Source organism: Ictalurus furcatus, chromosome 5 (assembly GCF_023375685.1).
Source record: "Ictalurus furcatus strain D&B chromosome 5, Billie_1.0, whole genome shotgun sequence".
In the NCBI taxonomy this organism is placed as follows: domain Eukaryota; kingdom Metazoa; phylum Chordata; class Actinopteri; order Siluriformes; family Ictaluridae; genus Ictalurus; species Ictalurus furcatus.
In genome coordinates, this window is record NC_071259.1 from 18,024,931 (window position 1) to 18,042,701 (window position 17,771).

The following is a 17,771-nucleotide window of genomic DNA, read 5'->3' on the forward strand; positions in this document are numbered from 1 at the left end:
TTCAGGATGATCTAATTTTATGTTAAGTAGGTTACTAAAACACACTTTCTGAAAATGTCTACATTTCTGTTTAGTTCGGGGAACAGACACAGTCTCTATAGGATGGACTACAAATGATGTATTATTATTTAAGTGTTTTGAACATTGACTATCATAACTGTTATTGACGTCTGTACGTGCTTGTAGTTTAGTTTTATTCTTTAGTATAGCCTTTTACTATAGTATTATAATACTGTGATGTACAGTCTTACTCTAATATTGTGTCACTGTTCAGTAACTGTTGGTTGAATGTAGGGACGAGCCCTGACAAAGTGTGTATATGCTGTGTGTGTGTGTGTGTGTGTGTGTGTGTGTGTCTTCTCTTATTTTGCAGAGCCCTACTTTGTTCAGGCAGTGGATTATGGGGACTTCATTTACTTTTTCTTTCGAGAAATCGCTATGGAATACAACAGCATGGGAAAGGTGAGAGCCCCATTCATGAAATGGCTTTTGATTGAAAAAAAAACTCGTCATGTGCAGCTTTTCCTCCTTGAGTGCCACTGGCAAAAATCAAAGGTCTTAGGAAGCAAACAGGAAGCAGGGTGGGTCTCTGATATTGGAGAGGGTTTTCAGGAAGGGTCAGCCATTTTCAAAATAGGAAAACGCACTCAGGATGGAGGAACTAAAAATAAACGAAAGCGCCCCAGACATTGTTTAAATTGTTTGAAGTCCTAAAATAGTTTGCTATTTCTGCCTTAGCATCTGCTGCATATTGAACCCTAAGTCAAGAACTCAAGAAATAAAATGGATTCATTTAATTCATCCTTTGTCATTCTTTGTTCAGGGCATTTTACATGGTGCTGTTTGCATGCACAGTGCTCTGTGGCTGATGGTTGGTTGTAGTGCGAGCACCATCTGTGAATGAAGCGCTCTGTGTTTATAGTATGAATGCATTTGAAAGAGTACTCTAATTACACTTGCTGGTAGTGCAGAGCCTATTGCTGCCAGCCTCAAAATCACTGACAGGTGGTAAAATTATATCTACGAATAATTTCGTTTTCATTCACTGTATATTTCTATGTAAGATAAGGTTTAAAACTCAAAATGGGAAGCCCTTGGTTGTACAGTTATAGACATAGCCCCCAGAGGCTCAAACGAGAATACGCTTAGAGGTGCTAGATGAAGACTTTTTGCTAATAAAATTGTATTAAACATTGTTATTGGAATAGTAATTGATATATCAAAAATAATAAAGATTTAAAATAGGATGTGGTGCTCACAGACACAAGATCACGAAAAAGTCTGAACTCAATCTTTATATATTATTTTATGGCAATACATAGTACATTGGTATATATTTAGATTTTCAGAGGTACTAGGTACTTAGAAGTTCAGTAACAACGCTATTAGATATTACTGTATTATAAATGTGAATGATATATCCTAACAAAACACAATTCATTAGTTATGTGCTCAAAAATAGCTGGACTGTCTGAGGCTTCATCAACCTGCATGACCCATTTTTTCCCAGGTGGTCTTCCCACGAGTAGCCCGCGTGTGTAAGAACGACCGCGGCGGCTCACAGCGCGTACTGGAGAAACAGTGGACATCGTTCCTGAAGGCTCGCCTCAACTGTTCCATCCCGGGAGATTCGCACTTCTACTTCAACATCCTGCAGGCCGTCACTGACGTCATCCGCATCAACGGCCGTGATGTTGTCATGGCCACCTTCTCCACGCCGTTTAACAGGTATGTGCGTTTTTTACTCAGAGGCAAATCTAATCGAGTGTGAAAGTTTGATCCGTCAGTAACGAATAGAAAATAGACTTGGCATCTAATGTCTTTATCTAAATTAGAATCATAGAGCTGGTGTAGTGCTCATAGTATTTGACAATTCCCATGTTGTGGCAGTTTTTGTGGCAGGGCAATTGAACTTGCGTAATGGGCCAAGCAACTACAAAATTTCAATAAGGGTTTCAGTAAGAGCCACATTCAAAGTTAAACCAAGCATGGAGAATGAACTGCTATTGACTGGAAGTTCCAACCATACAGAGGGGACGCATTAGTCATTGTTTCTGGGCAACTGCTTCGACAATGTGCCAGTTCATATTTTGGATTTATTGCTCAGATTTACAGTTTCGGCCACAGAGGTTAACAGAATCCCATCTCTGTAATTATCACAATTCTGTCCTTGTGTGCTCTGTATTCCGCTGAACGGACTCGCTGAAGAGACAAATGAGGAGGAATGATTCAGAGTTTTGTTATGTACACAGTAGCGGGTATCCGCAGGCGAATTACTGCATGTCTCTTGGCTCCTCTGTAGCATTCCAGGCTCGGCCGTGTGCGCCTACGACATGGCGGACATCGCCACAGCTTTCACTGGCCGTTTCAAGGAGCAGAAGTCACCAGAGTCGACCTGGACACCCGTACCTGAAGAGAAAGTTCCCAAGCCCAGGTAATCACCAGTGTTTCTTCTGTTATTGTTTGTTCTGCCTCTCTCAAACTTCCCAAAAACATGTGGGAAGCTCCTTGCTTTCAGCAAATAGATAACGGTGCATTGAACAACAATGCCAGTGTGCTCTTTCATCAGAGAAGATGTTTGGGATTCTGTGATATGGTGCCAACTGTAGTCATGAATATTTACAATTGACTTAGGGAGATATTATGTAGGTCTTATAAATAAATCAGGGCCACACTGGGCAATTCTCTTTGAATAACATTGCTACCATAAAAAAAAAAATGTCAAAGAAAAAAAAGAGAAGCACATATCAACAAATGAGCCATGAGCTCATTTTCCAGATGGCTGACTAATTTTCCAAAACACCAGCCAGCCTGGTCAATCTTTGTTCTCCATCCCTCTAATTATCACACCAAGTGCGAGCTGCATTTCCCCTGAAATAGCATTCTACAAGAAGTTAAGATCTGGGGAACACAATTGAGAGCTTCTTCTAGCATCCATATGGTGTGTCGCCATGTCAAGCGCAACAGGCGTATGGCTGATGCTGATTAGCATCAAATTATGTGTTTGTGGGAAACAAGGTCAGGTGTTAATGAGCACGAAAGCACTTACACTTCTTTATGTCATTCTCATTTTATCATTACATGGTGCAAGGGTGCTAACAGATGTGTTTTTTTTTTCTCTCTTGCTTTTCATGTGGTGTTAGTGTATTTAAAGCTACACTTACAACAATGATTTGACTCATACAACGTATTTACATTTAACCAGAGAGAAGTGGTTTATTATATCTAAACTTTAGCAGTTGTTTTTGTAAACTGATATATGACTTTCTCATGTTTCTTTCAGGCCGGGCTGCTGTGCCACAACACCATCAGCAGAGAAGTACAAGGTGTCCAACGAGTTTCCAGACGACACACTGAACTTCATTAAGATGCACCCGTTGATGGATGAGGCCGTACCATCCATCGCCAACCGGCCCTGGTTTCTCAAGACAATGGTTCGGTGAGCACTCGCATCGGCTCAGCCTCCGTGTGCTAATGAAGCCTAGTTGTTGTTTTCTAGCACACATGTATCTTTAATAGCACACTCAGTACCACAGAGCCAGATAAGGAAGGCTTATGAGAAAGGATTTAGACGAAGCTCACAGTCCTGTTGCCTGAAATCCCATTCCATAATGGGGCTTCTTTAATGATATGTGTGAATTAATGGTTTGGTATGGGCATGGTAATTGTTTCTCAATTGACCAGTTGATCTAGGCATTTGCAATGCAGAACGATGGCCAGGTCAAATTCAGACTCTAATAGATTAATTCTAGTATCTAGAGCAGGGGGTTGGAGTATCTGCTTCAGCTGCAGGAAGTGAGCTAGAAACTCAATCCAGAATAAGATTCTATCTCCTCTCTAGCCTGAAGGAAATACATTTGAATTCATGTGGGGTTTTTTTTTCTTCAACAAATTAGAACAGTCGGGGTCATTTTGAAACAGCAAAAGAGGATTTTCCTGTTAGGCAGGATTCTCTCAGGTCAGGAATCACAATTTGTCATGGAGTTGATGACCAATTCAGTTTATTTAGACAAGTTAAAGAGTCTCACATTTGCAATCTTTTACATTAACACTGGTTTTTAAGGGCTGTATACATTTGTATAAATAACGCTGCACTCGGGCAGCACTGTGGCACAGTGGGTCGTGTCGCTGCCTCACTGCTCCAGGGTGCCCAGATCAATCCCAGGCTCAGGTTACTGTCTGCACAGAGTTTAGACATGTTCTCCCTGTGTCCACCTGGGTTTACTCCTGGTTTTCCGGTTTCCTCCCAAAAACATTCCAGGAGGTGGATTGGTGACTCTAAATTGCCCTTAGGTGTAAATGAGTGTGTGAATGTGTGTGCATGGTGTTGTGCGATGGACCCGGCATCACATTCAGGGTGCATTCCAATGTTGTACCAAGTGCTGCTGGGATAAGCTCTGGATCCACTGTGACCCTAACCAGAATCAAACAGTTACTGAATAAATACGGTAATGCTGCACTATTGAAAACTCAATCCTGTAGTCTCTAATCATTTCCTTCCCCACCCTACCCCTTTAGGACTCTAGACTTGAAAATATGACAGAAAATTCCATGATAATTTATTTGTCTTAACATTTCCATCTCACCAGCCTTAATTACCTTGAAATTGTATTTGCATACTTATTTGAATATTAACATGGAGGTCAGCAAAGTAATTGGAGCAGCAGACACCAGACAACAGTCTCATTTCTATATCAAGAACAGAACCGAATGTTATTAAGGCAGAGAATCACGGAGCGATTTCATTATCTCAACCCTGCAACGTCACACATTTCTCTCTCTCTCTCTCTCTCTGTCTTTCTCTCATTTTTTCACTTGTCCAGATATCGGCTCACTCGCATTGCAGTGGATAACGCCGCCGGGCCCTATCGCAACTACACCATTGTTTTCCTGGGCTCCGAGAGGGGCATCATCCTTAAGTTCCTGGCTAAAGTAAGCAGCGGCTTTCTGAACGACAGCTTATTTCTGGAGGAGCTGAGCATCTACAGCCCGGAGAAGTACGTATTCCATTAGAAACTCACCACTACCCTGCAGATCATTTAAAACTGATCTATCGAGTTACAGCCCCTTCGAATGTGGTGAGCAAAATTAAAGGGAGCAGAGTGGAACTTTTGCAGCTGGGCCATTGCCGCGAAGCTCTGCTGAACGTATGGCAAATGATTAAAGAATTCAGAGCGGTTTAAAAAAAGGGGAATTGGATGAATGTCTCAAAGCATAACTGAGATCTCCTCCCTTTCTAAGATGTGATAGAGGTTTGGATCATACTGCTGTGGAATAAACAGAGAAACAGGGGCCAAAGCAAATTTTCTGATGAAAACTGGAGTTGGTTACTGGTGATGAGAGATTACAAAGGACTACTGAGCTGTGTCATGTGACTAAGTGGGGATTGTGGAGAGCGAGCAACGCAACCTCCCAACATACAACATGGCACCATGCATTCTCTGGCCGAGAGCCATGTGGCTTAGGTTTAGCAGTTAGCGTAATGGACTTTACAAGGAAAGATCAGAGTAAAGAGCCTCACTGCAGATTGCATAAGGAATATAGACTGCTTGCCTTAATTTACGAAACCTGTGCATAAAGTCCAGCTGTCATAAGGTTGCATTCAAATGTTGCCTTTAGATGTAGGGAACTGGGGATTAGTCTTAGGCTCTATGTTCATCTAGGCAACCATACAGTGCTCTTCACAGCTAATTGCTAAATGATATATTATTGTTACGGTACGCACATATACTAAAGTAGTCTGCTTGGTTGTACCAGATTGCCACATTGACATGGCACAGCCTATAAGAACTGAATATACAGTAGGTTCCAAAAGTCTGAGACCAGTAGTGAAAATGCTTCTGTTTGGCATTCTTGTTCAACTGATCACAAAGGTTTTCATTACAAATGATATTATCAGCGATAACCTGAGTGAAAAGTAGAATCTTAGAAATATTTACATGAATTTCAGTGTTTCTTAATATTTGGCATGTTGCTTTAATGACAGTATGCACTCAAGCTGACACAGACTCCACATGTTTGTGTAAAACCTGATGGTCCATATCAGATCAAATCCATCAGGGCTTCATCTGAACACGTGCTTCAACAGAAGGGTTAAGACTCACAGAACATCTGACCTTTTATATACAACAACGTTAACATGGTGACTGTCACAAATTTGCTTAAATTGCAATAGTGATCTTGAAATTTTGCAACATCTTGAATACTGAAAAGTCACGATCTTGCACATTTGCTTTTTTCTTTGGTTTTAGTATTTCTAAAACTTTCTGTATCTTTCCAAAAAAATTAAAAATAAAAATCCCAGATTTTCCTTATGGTCTCAAACCTTTACACCCTACTGTATGTGAAGAAAGAGTGTTGAGCCCTTTTTTGCATTCTTTCAGGTGCAGTATTGACGGCGTGGATGACAAGCGCATTATCAGCATGCAGATCGACAGCAAGAGTCACTCACTCTTCGTGGCATTCACATCTTGTGTGGTTAAGGTGCCACTGTCGCGCTGTGAGCGACATGGGAAGTGCAAAAAGTGAGTCTCACATGATAAGGTTATCAGCATTAAGAACAATAGGGTTTTATATGTGAGGAAAGAGAGATGTGAGGTGTGAAGAGTATGAGAAGAGGTTAGAGAGCATGTTACTGAGCTCACTAATCCTGGTTAAAGACATCAGAATAGAGCAGTTGTGTGTTCCCCTCTCACAGGTCCTGTATCGCCTCCAGGGATCCGTACTGCGGCTGGGTGTCAGAAGGCACGTGCCGGGAAATCACAAGCACAAAGTATGTTATTCTTAACCATACACCAACTTTATGAGCTGATATTGTGTTCGACTGAGTCCTCCCACCTCTTTCTTAAGTATACAAGTACCACTTTTGATATTTTTCTAACTATTTCTAAATATTATGGACTTGGGAATATCTGTATAGAAAAAGAGATGGAGGGTGAGAAATCTAAAAGTAGAGCCTTTGCCTTGCGATCTTCTCTTCCATTTTTTGTTCTATTCTGTTGACAGAAGAGCAAAGATGAACAAACTTGGAAAATGTCACCTGGTCTTTTTCCAATCTTCAACTGCCCACTTTAGATAAAACTGGGCCCACTGTAGACTCAGATTCCTGCTCTTGCCTGACAACAGTAGAACTGTCTTTTGCTGTATCCCTCCTTCCTCAAGGTTCAGCGTGCTGTGAATTCTGAAATGCTTTTCTGCTCACCACAGTAGTAAAGAATAGGTAGTTGAGTTACCATAAGCTTGAACCAGTCTGGCCAATCTCATACGAGCTGTGCTCAGTGGATGTTTTTTGTTTTTCGCACCATTCCATGTAAACCCTAGAGACTGTTCTGTGTGAAATTCCCAGTTCAGCACTTTCTGAACGTATCGAACCAGCTTATTCAGCACCAACAACCATGACACAGTCAGTCACATTTTTTCCTCATTCTGATGTTTGAGGTCAACATGAACTGAAGCTCTTGCCCTGTATCCGCATGATTTTATGCATTGTGCTGCTGCACCATGATTGGCTGATAATTGCATGAATGTGCCGGTGTACAGGTGATCCTAATAAAGTGGCCGGGGAGTGTATATTGAACCTGTTTAATCATTTATAGCTTGTTTACTATGCTGTGCTGGTTTCTTCCTGAACAATCACACAACATTTCTACAGTCAGAAATAAATCATTCTGCAGATGAACTCATTATACCAGTAGCGGGTCTTGCCCTGTGGAAAGTGATCAGTCATCGCACACTATTTTATTCTATCCTGTTATTATTTTCAAAGGCTTGTCTGCTATGATTGAGCTTTTCACTTTGGAAATTGAGTAGAGAGAGGCATTAAGAGGTTAGATGACCTCATTCTGGCTGAACAGTGCTTCTGAAGTGACTGAGTAGAGGATTACACGGTTATGATCTGTTGGCTTTTGTGGTTAGCGATTGAAAGGCATTTGGCTCAACACTTTTGCACCATTTAATGAAAGTGTCAATATAAAATGGGCCCAAGAGAGTAACAGCTGAAAGTTCACACTTTAATACTTTGTCACTACCTACTGCAGTGACTTAGAATTACATGTCTTGTTGTTTGTAGTTTATTACACTTAGAGAGAGAGAGAACTGATTCTTCACACTTTATTGTCTCTTTGTAAAACAAGCTGTAATAACATAGAAAGACCCTTATCGCTTGCCTAGACGCTGCTGTGTGTACAGTCGGATACACTTGGTCCGGATGAGTCAGTGTGATATTATATATACTACATCTCTATTCACAGTGTGCACGTGAATCGAAAACCTAGTATAGAAAAATCTATATTCCTGCTGGAAAAAAATTAGGTTAATTCTAGTCAAATGAATACTTTCCCAGAATGTAGCGTGTGCGACGGTGGGTCTGTCTCCTCTAATTGCATGACTGAGCGTCCTTCAGGAATAACAGGCTCAACCTGACATAAAAACAATAAGTCCCTGTATGAGAGCAGAATACTCAATTCCTCAGTGACATGTCTGTTTTTCCTTTTTTGATGCATTTGGGCTGTTCGATGAGAAAATGTCTTTGTACCTTTAAAAAGGAACCAAAGAAACTTCCAGAATTACATTACAAATAAGTCTGAGGAATCTTCAGCTATAATAAAATTAACCAAAATTTTCTAAACCCTCTGAGTAGACTTGGACAAGAACATGCTTTTCATTGAAGGATTTCCATAATAATATAATTGCATATTGTACATCATGTCTGAGTGTCACACATGCTTACACTATACCCTGTATTTTCTCTGATGGTAATGTACACTACCAGTCAAGGTTTGGACTCACCTGCAAATAGACAGGTTTTCTTTTAGATATTTGTATAGTTTTTTAAAATACTAATAATAAAAATAATCCATCCTTCAGGGTCCCAGGGAGCATGGGGCACAAGGGTACACCCTGGACAGGGTGCCAATCCATCACAGGGCACAATCACATAGACATTCACACACACATTCATACACTACGGACACTTTTGGACTGCCAATCAGGCTACCATGCATGTCATTGGACTGGGGAAGGAAACCGGAGTACCCGGAGGAAACCCCTGCTGTATGGGGAAAACGTGCAAACTCCGCACACACAGGGAAGTGACGGGAATCAAACTCCCAACCCTGCAGGTGTGAGATGAACGTGCTAACCACTAAGCCACCGTGCACCCAATAATAATAATAATAATAATAATAATAATAACGATGATGAATACATGAAAACTAAAACATGACACTAAAAAATAAGACATATGAAATTATACAGTGATCAAGAAAACTAATTCAAAATGTTTCATATTTCTGATTCTTAAGAGCATTCGTGATGAAGCATTGCACACTCCTGGTACCTTCTCAGCTTCATGGGGAGGTTCACCCTGGAGGCTTTTCTTAAGATTCCCAATGTGAAACAAACAAGTCTCTATCAAAATTCTCATTAAACTTTTAACTCGTATGGTAATTAAATCTGTATTAGCTTTCAATATTAGTTGCTAACGTAAAAGGATAATGATATAAAATGAAATAATGATGGGTTATAATTAATAATTGCTGTAATTATACACCTTTCATTTGCACATTACTGAATGATATGATGATTTGACTGATCTCTTGGCACACCAGCTTAAACTAAAATGTACAGTGATTTTTAAAAAAAATTTTATTTAAAGGGAAGAGCTTTCTGGTATATATAAATGTATTTATGAAATATATTTTTCATTTACAGTGGGGGAAATAAGTATTGAACACGTAAACATTTTTTTCAGTAAATATATTTCCAATGATGTTATTCACATGAAATTTTCACCAGACTTTGGTATTAACTCAAGAAATCCACACATATAAAGAAATCAAAACATTAAAGTCCATAAATAAAGTTATGTGTAATAAACAGGAATGACACGGGGAAAAAAGTATTGAACACGCTAACTGAAATTTATTTAATACTTAGTGGAGAAGCCTTTGTTTGTAATGAAAGCTTCAAGACGCTTCTTGTATGAAGAAATTAATCAGCCGCAGTATTCAGGTGTGATTTCGGCCCATTCTTATAAACATATCTTATTTCTTTCCCCCACTGTATGTGAGCGTTAAATTTGAGAAATCCTCAATAAATGACCCATTTTCAAGCTTAGAATTGAAAAAGTGCGCTAACCATGCTACGAAAGACTGCCTGCAGCACAGAAACAAGTGGAATACTGCCATTCAGGGCAGGTGTTTGTGTTTGGACACTACTACTTTAATGTAAAAGTTTAATACACAGGTAGCTCGTGGCACTTTGCTTTTAAAGACCTCTCTTGGTTTTGCTTGGGACAAATTCTTGGCTCTTCTCTTGTTGAAAGCTCTACAAACAAATCTGAACTTCCTGGTAGAGGCAACCAGAATTCCTGATGCCTCTATACATGACCCACTGAGGTTGAGTCAGCATTACACTCAAATATTATAAATACTATATCTCTATTCACAAAGTGTGCAAGTGAATTGAAGACCTAGTATATTAAATACTCTATTCCTGATGAAAAAAAAAGGTTTAATTCTGGACAAATTGATCCTTTCCCAGAATGCAATGTGTGTGACAATTGACCTATCTCCTCTGACTTGTACCCAGGTCTTGGCCTTTAGGTATAAGTCAACAAGCCCCAGTGGAAAATGGAGTGTGTACCCCAGGGTTCGAGCTGTGCTCTTCCTCGCATGGGCTTGTTTAGGGCAGCAGGGCTGCAGCAGCTCACCACCATGTGTCTTGTCTCTGTTGATTATGCAGATGGCCGTTCGAGCAGGACGTGGAGCAGGGCAACACAGATGGACTGGGAGACTGCCAAAGTAAGCAAGGGCCTCTTCCCTCTCACGCTTCCTCTCCCTATCTTTCTCTTCTCTCTCTTTCTCCCTCCTGTTTATCTGGGCTCAGCCTTGACCCTGTCCTTCAGCTGCAGACACACACTGAACACAAGGACCCCAAGGACCTGTTTTAGATACACACACACACACACACACACACATATCATTAACAGAAGCTTTCATTGTGACCTATTCACTCAGCAACACTAAGCCTTAAAGAAGCCTGTTTTCAGTGGGCTGCATTCATTTATTACATCATTTTATCTGTTGTGAATAGTGAAACGCTGTTACCTTTTATGCTGTGATCATTTACAATGTCATTAAATGTTTAATTACTGTGACACTGACATTGATGTTATTTATAAGGTTGTGCTATTTTCATATTCAGCCCAAACATTAAATTAGTACAACATGCGTAATTGACCAAAACTAATTGTAATACATTAACACATTTTTTCACTTGCTTTTTTCAGACTCCTTTGTGGCTCTAAATGGTAAGTGGTGTCAGTCAGAATCAACTTGCATGAAGCCAGACTTCCTTAATTCTCACAAGCATTCGAACTGTACTCTCAGCTCACGCCACTAATTTCAAAGTCTTTCCCTTTTCTTTTATCTGACTCTCCGTGCGTGTAAAAAATATATAATCTAATTCCTTTATAGACCTTCAGCCAAGTCTTAAAATACCTTGAAATTCATTACCTGCTCAATTTTTTAATTACAATATTTCCTTTTTTTCCCTCTGCCTAGTGCAGTGATCTATAGCAGCTCAGCGACTCTCACTCAATTTCTCTCCAGTTAGCTAGATTCGAGAGACGCTCCTCCTCCCTCTGCCATAACTCTCCCCCTTCTCTATTCTCTGCAAGCCTTCACTGGTCCCATTGATTCGCTCTGACCTTTGATTTCCTAATTGGATGGATCTAGCTGCTTAATAGAAGGCGGCTTTGTGGATTAGAGATGCGTCCAAATGCAAATGGTGGAAGCTGTTTACAGAGGCTGAACAACAGCGTGTTCTCTGAAGCTCCTTTAGAAATTATTCATGAAATACAATCCGGCAAAAGCGGGCCGCATCGGCGGTGCACACACACACACACACAAGCACCCATAAACCCACATGCTGACACACACCCTCACACTCACTGCTTGGTGCTGTACGATCATACCGTTCGTTCTGGTGCAGAAAGGAATGTTAACCATTCAGTTGGAGGGAGGTGGTGAAAATGTCTACCTTCCTGACCTACATATCACGTTATTACTCACCCTGAGTGGAAAAGGTCTGATTATCCTTAGCATTTATGATAAAAATAGGAATCATAAATCTCTTCTTTGACATCTCTCTGCTTTCGTTCCTGCTGTTTTTGTCCTCTTATTGTTGGCATCACACTGCAAACCAAAGGTACAGAGAAATAAATAAAGAATTATGTTATGTTAGCAGGCTATAGAGCTAATGCGTGCTTGCTTCATCTATATTATCAATATGATTTTAGATTTCCCAGCATTCGAAATATAATAAATTCAACGTACCTCATGCAAGCTGATGAGATGAACGTGCGACGTGTGATACCATGGCGAAATATTACCGCAGATGTGATAGCAGTATACCTGAAACAGCATCATTTTCGAAATAGCTCAATTTCACACACATGCTATATCAGAGTACATTTAACACTTTAAAATGTGGTCCCTTTCCAGCACAGCCTTTTTTCTTTCTTTTTTTTTGTATTTTTTTCAACCAGTAAAAAAATTTTCAAGTTGGAATTAAAATATTTTTCCCTCCAATCTCAAGCTTTCACTAGTGTATGTGTGCCTTCTGCCTTCGTCCCACTTCCCCTGGCCGTGGAAAATGAATTATAAAATAGCTCTGTCACACTAATCACTCAGCCTCCAGCACATTTTTAAATGAATCATTTTAATGATCGCTACTGGGAGACCATGAAGCTGTTGCACATGACAGTCCAGTGGCAAACAACTACAGATTCAGACCATTCAGACCACAGCATGCAGGCATGAACCAGGGGGTTTTGTTTATCACATAATTAAGATATAAGATACAGTACGGAGCTCACTCTGATCAAACGACTGCTTACAGGATTGGATGTTTTGGGTGACTTTGGTTTACCAGTAAAATGTGTAGAGAATAGAACGAGAATAATTGAAAGAAAGAGAATATAATTGATTTAAATCCTGTCTTTTTTCTATCATGTGATTTGTTGTTCACATTGTCAGAGGCTTCATAAAAGCCTAATTTTAATTGATTGAATATGTGTGAATATAAGCAGTTTCTGGAGAAAATCCAGAGCCACACATATGAGCAAGGCCATTCATGTCCTGTATGCTAAGGTAAAGGAAGATTCACAAAAAGAGCTAATTTGTCAGGCCCTTAATTGGATGTGGGTACAATGAATATGTCCTGCAAGGTCACAAGCCTCACAAGGCCACAGTGGATCCATGCTCGAGTGACACATGGACAATGCTCAGCGCATAATTCAATTCATGCATCAGGAGCTGTAGCAATGCCCAAAAGGTCAAAAGCTTAATTCAGCTCTTATGTTCTTTATGACTCGAAATGACGCAATTATAAAAAATGGAACAATATTAAAAGGATTTTCCCATTAAATATGTCTTTCTTTTTAGACCTGAAAATGGCAAGATGAGTGATAATGGTTTGTTTTGGTAAATACGGAATGGAAACTGCAGAAGATTTTAGTTTCCGTCCCATTTGACTCAAACCTGTGTGCACACATACTATCAGGAGGATGTCTAGGCATGTGAATGGCTGTTGCATAGTTTATATTGCTACAATTGACATGAAGATTTATTAGGTATTATAAAACATTACAATTGTGTTGCTGTAGGTTCAATTAGACTTTATGGATAACAACATGCAGTCTTAGGAAAAATAGACTACTAAACTTTACCTTTCCTTGTCAATGGGGAACTACCCTAAAGGGTATACCTTTGGTACTTTTGGTATGTTTGGGGTTTTTTTAAACCTACTGTAGAAAGATGCAGCTAGTGTCTCTTTAGAGCAGGGGTGTCCAAGCTTTTTTCAACAGAGGCCAGATTAGACCACATCAAAATATTATTGATGAATTATTTAAAATATTAAATATTTATGACATGAAAATGTTGATTATATTCATTTGTTGAATTACTTTTAGTCCTTTAAATGTATTTATTAAAGGGACCAAAAGTAATTGGACAAACTAATATAATAATTAATTTTTAATACTCATTTGCAAATCCATTTTAGTTAAGTAATCTTTCAAGAATTCACGAAAGGTTTTCCGTGCCTAGTGATTGTCGGAAACGTTGCCATTGCATAATTAGTTCTAGTAATGTTCTGCGCCCTGTTTGCTCTGATCAAAAGTTCCTTCTGCCAGCATAGCTTCCTCCTGCTTCAGTTTCTCTAACCCTCTCATTTTCTGAATATTTTTGTTTAGCATTGTCCATGATTTGTTTCATAATGTCTCATGATTAAATTCCTTAATTACTGATTACTGCAACTGTCTCTTGACAGGCGCACATATTTGCTATGGCTCTCAATGAAAATGTATTCCTGTTTACAGCTCATTTAACTTTTTACTGTTAACTGTGCGTTTTTTTTTTTGTTTTTTTTTTGTCTGTAGCCATGACTAAATATCATTCAGTAAATTAATTTGCAGGTGTAGTCAGAGAAATAGAGAGGCTCTTGCAGTTTAGCTAACTGTGTTAACACAGTCTGATTATTCTGTAAAGAAAAATTGCATCATATTGGCATTTTTTTCTATGAGAGATGTTAACATCTGAGCCTGGGCCGCATTTGGCCCCGAGGCCGGTCTTTGATCACCCCTGCTTAAAAGCTTTACTTTAAAAGCTAATTACATTCCATTTATATATGTTAAAACGATGCGTAATAGAGTTATAAAAGATGTACTCTTGATTGAAGGTACCACTCCAGCAACAAGAAAAGGTACAGTTTAGTGCTATTATTTTCTGTCAGTGTGGACAGTTGTGATCGAGACCTATGGCAGGAAGTATATTTCTGGTTTTTAACAGATGATTGTGTATTAATCTTTGTTGTGCTCTGGCAGGCCACTCCACCTCTTCTCTCAGCACTGTGCAGCCCAAAGATCCCCCTGAACCCACCGATAAGAGGGACCCTTATATCGCAGTGCCCTCACTAACCCAGCACGAGTCCACCGGTAAGCCTTGGAATGGGAATGGGAGACTCCATTTTTGTCCTGTGGGGTGGGGAGAAGATTGCTACAGTTTCATGCTGCTTCTAGTCGACCAGCACACAAAGCGAGAGATGCGGTTATACTTGTAATAAATTATTGTGTTCCTGGAAGAGAGAGAATTATTAAACAAAAACTGTAATGGCCCATGAGGAGGGAGGCAATATCCAGGGTATTGCAGTTTAAAGGAGAAGATTGCACTCTGTTTATTTGCCCATTCACATGATGACTCAGTCTTTATCTTTGTCCTCATGACATGACATTGAACACTCTTTCTTGGCAAGACGAATTCACAGAGTTGTTCAAGGTCACCCTGGAAGCGCCGCTTATAGTGAAGCTAGTGACAAAAGCAGCACAAGCAGAATGCTATGCTCACCAAATCGATATTAATGTGTTACACAGCAAGGACAGTTATGACAAATTTTATTACTGTAAGCCTGGGTAATGGTTTTGGTAAAAGTATCATGAGCAAATTGGATTGTTTCACGTTATTTATCAATGATAGCTATAATTAGTAAATCTCTGCTTCCCTCCTGAGCCATAACACTTCTAACCTGTACACACTTCTGTGGAGCTCTTGCTTAATATCTCTCTGTTTTGGGATTCTTCCCCAGAAACCTTTATGAAAGCAGGCTTGTTAGGTTTTAATGAACTTAATTTATACAAATGTATTTGGTACAGCTCGTATGAGTTACATTATGTTAGAAAACAAACTTAAATGGTTCCATGAGGTATTTGCCTAACCTCAGCTTGAAACATATAGTGTCTTAGGACATTAAGAATTTGAAAGTAAAATACACGCTTCCATCCAAACCTTACTACTTCAAGGTCTTACTCCTTCAAGGTCTTACTACTAGGTCAAATGAATGATTTTAGCTTTCTCCTGAAAGGTCATCCTTTCTGCACGTTTCACAGTGTTCAACATTTGTATTTGTGTTTTTTATCAAGTATGTGCTACTGAAGTAAATTTTGCCACAAATTTCTCTCCAATAAGCCTTTACAGGGCAAACACTGACTACGTTTACATGGATAGCAATAATCTAATTATCGACCTAAATACAATATTGTGATTAAGGTGTTTACATGAGTTGCTTTTAGAATACTCCTTTCATGTACCCATTTTACATGTTACAGAACATAGATCGATTAACGGCACACGTCATCACGTCCCCACGCCACGCCGGATGATGTTCCCTCCAGAATTTGACATATAAACATACAGTTCGTCTTCGTTATGGTGCCGTATACAGTTTCAGGTGTTTCATTTTTAATTTCACGAAAGCTTCAAGTGCCATTAATTGTTTGTCATGTCATACATGCAAATAGACGACTGCTTTTAGCCGTGGGCTTCATCCAAAACCATGTACTTACCTACTATATAATAGCCGAGATACATGTCTTTCGCCTACTACACAGTAGGTAAGTACGCGGTTTCGGACACAGCCATGCTCACTTGTTTACAGTCAAGCGGTTGAGCACTGCTGTGTGTGTTTACTTCGAGTATGACTTTAGCCGGATTAAAGTAATCAATAATCGCTGTTTACATGCTAGTTTCTTAATCAGAGTATCGTCTTAATCGGGTTAATATCGGATTATTGTTGTCCATGTAAACGTACTGACTGAGAGCGTCAACTCACAGACAAATACTCAAATACTCCGCTTGTGCACTGTGTAGCAATTTTCCAACTATTATATTATTATGCTACAATTTAAGTCTTATAGTAAGACTTGATCAAACAGGATGTAAAATGTTGGCACTTGCCTGGCACTATTTTACTGCTCCACCTTTGTTTGAATGTGGGTAGTGATGAGCTGCACAGACCTGCTGAATGTTAAATCATTATCATTTATTTCATTGGGTGTATAACTTGGCATATATATAACTTGGCATGTATATGGCAGGATATGTGCAGTGTGCCATCAAGATTCTGTAGACAATACCTAAATTGTACATTCTCACTCTTAGGCATACTGTAGGAACAAATAAAAGCCAGTATAGCCGGAATCAAGTCAAAAGGCAAGCAACGATTCGGTGCTAAAAATATAATGTTACATGACGATTACGTGTAGTAGTGCTACATGTTTTGTTTTGGTGTTCCTGTAACAGACTCCCACTTTTAAAACTGTGAAAGGTGCAGAACTTTGCGCAAACATTTTAAAATACACTTTTACAAACAGAGTAGAGCTGGGTGGTATGACAATATATCATCAATATTGTGATGAATTATATCATAAGATTTTCCGAATATCACGGGTCATCAGAACTTTTATATTACCAATCATCAGTTACTCTTATTGACAATAGCTGACATATTTTCTTACTGAATGTTTATGTTATTATTATTATTATTATTATTATTTTAATATTCATTTTTGGGCCATTATTTTTAGATGGTACTCAGTGTATCACAAGATGATTATTTTACTTGGCATACTTATATTGGCATATCGCCCACCCTCACCAGAGAATAGGTTAGTCTCAAGGACATTTCCTACATTTGCATGGTCACTGGAAGCAGCACACCTGTTGAACTTACTCAATGGTGGCAGAGAAGTGGCATGTTTATTTGGCATCACTGCAATGTCGCTGCCTCTTTTGCCAAACCCCAGTGCTGCCATACAGAACACTGTGGCGCTGTGGCATAGGCAAGAGGTCCACATCTAAATGCTTCTTTTTGCTGTTGTTTCTTTTCTTTTATTGCATTATTATTATTATTATTATTATTATTATTATTATTAT

The 17,771-nt window shown here is 39.3% G+C and overlaps 1 protein-coding gene across 1 annotated transcript in view; it reads left to right on the plus strand.

The window, feature by feature from the left end:
* The window catches only part of sema6a (sema domain, transmembrane domain (TM), and cytoplasmic domain, (semaphorin) 6A), a 76,837-nt gene that overhangs the window by 38,294 nt on the left and 20,772 nt on the right, over window positions 1-17,771 (plus strand). Inside the window, exons 9-18 of the mRNA XM_053624999.1 lie at window positions 374-462; window positions 1,511-1,728; window positions 2,303-2,434; window positions 3,284-3,439; window positions 4,824-4,997; window positions 6,384-6,524; window positions 6,698-6,772; window positions 10,744-10,802; window positions 11,291-11,311; window positions 14,888-14,998. Coding sequence (XP_053480974.1) covers window positions 374-462; window positions 1,511-1,728; window positions 2,303-2,434; window positions 3,284-3,439; window positions 4,824-4,997; window positions 6,384-6,524; window positions 6,698-6,772; window positions 10,744-10,802; window positions 11,291-11,311; window positions 14,888-14,998 — 1,176 coding nt within the window. The remainder of the gene's footprint in view (window positions 1-373; window positions 463-1,510; window positions 1,729-2,302; window positions 2,435-3,283; window positions 3,440-4,823; window positions 4,998-6,383; window positions 6,525-6,697; window positions 6,773-10,743; window positions 10,803-11,290; window positions 11,312-14,887; window positions 14,999-17,771) is intronic.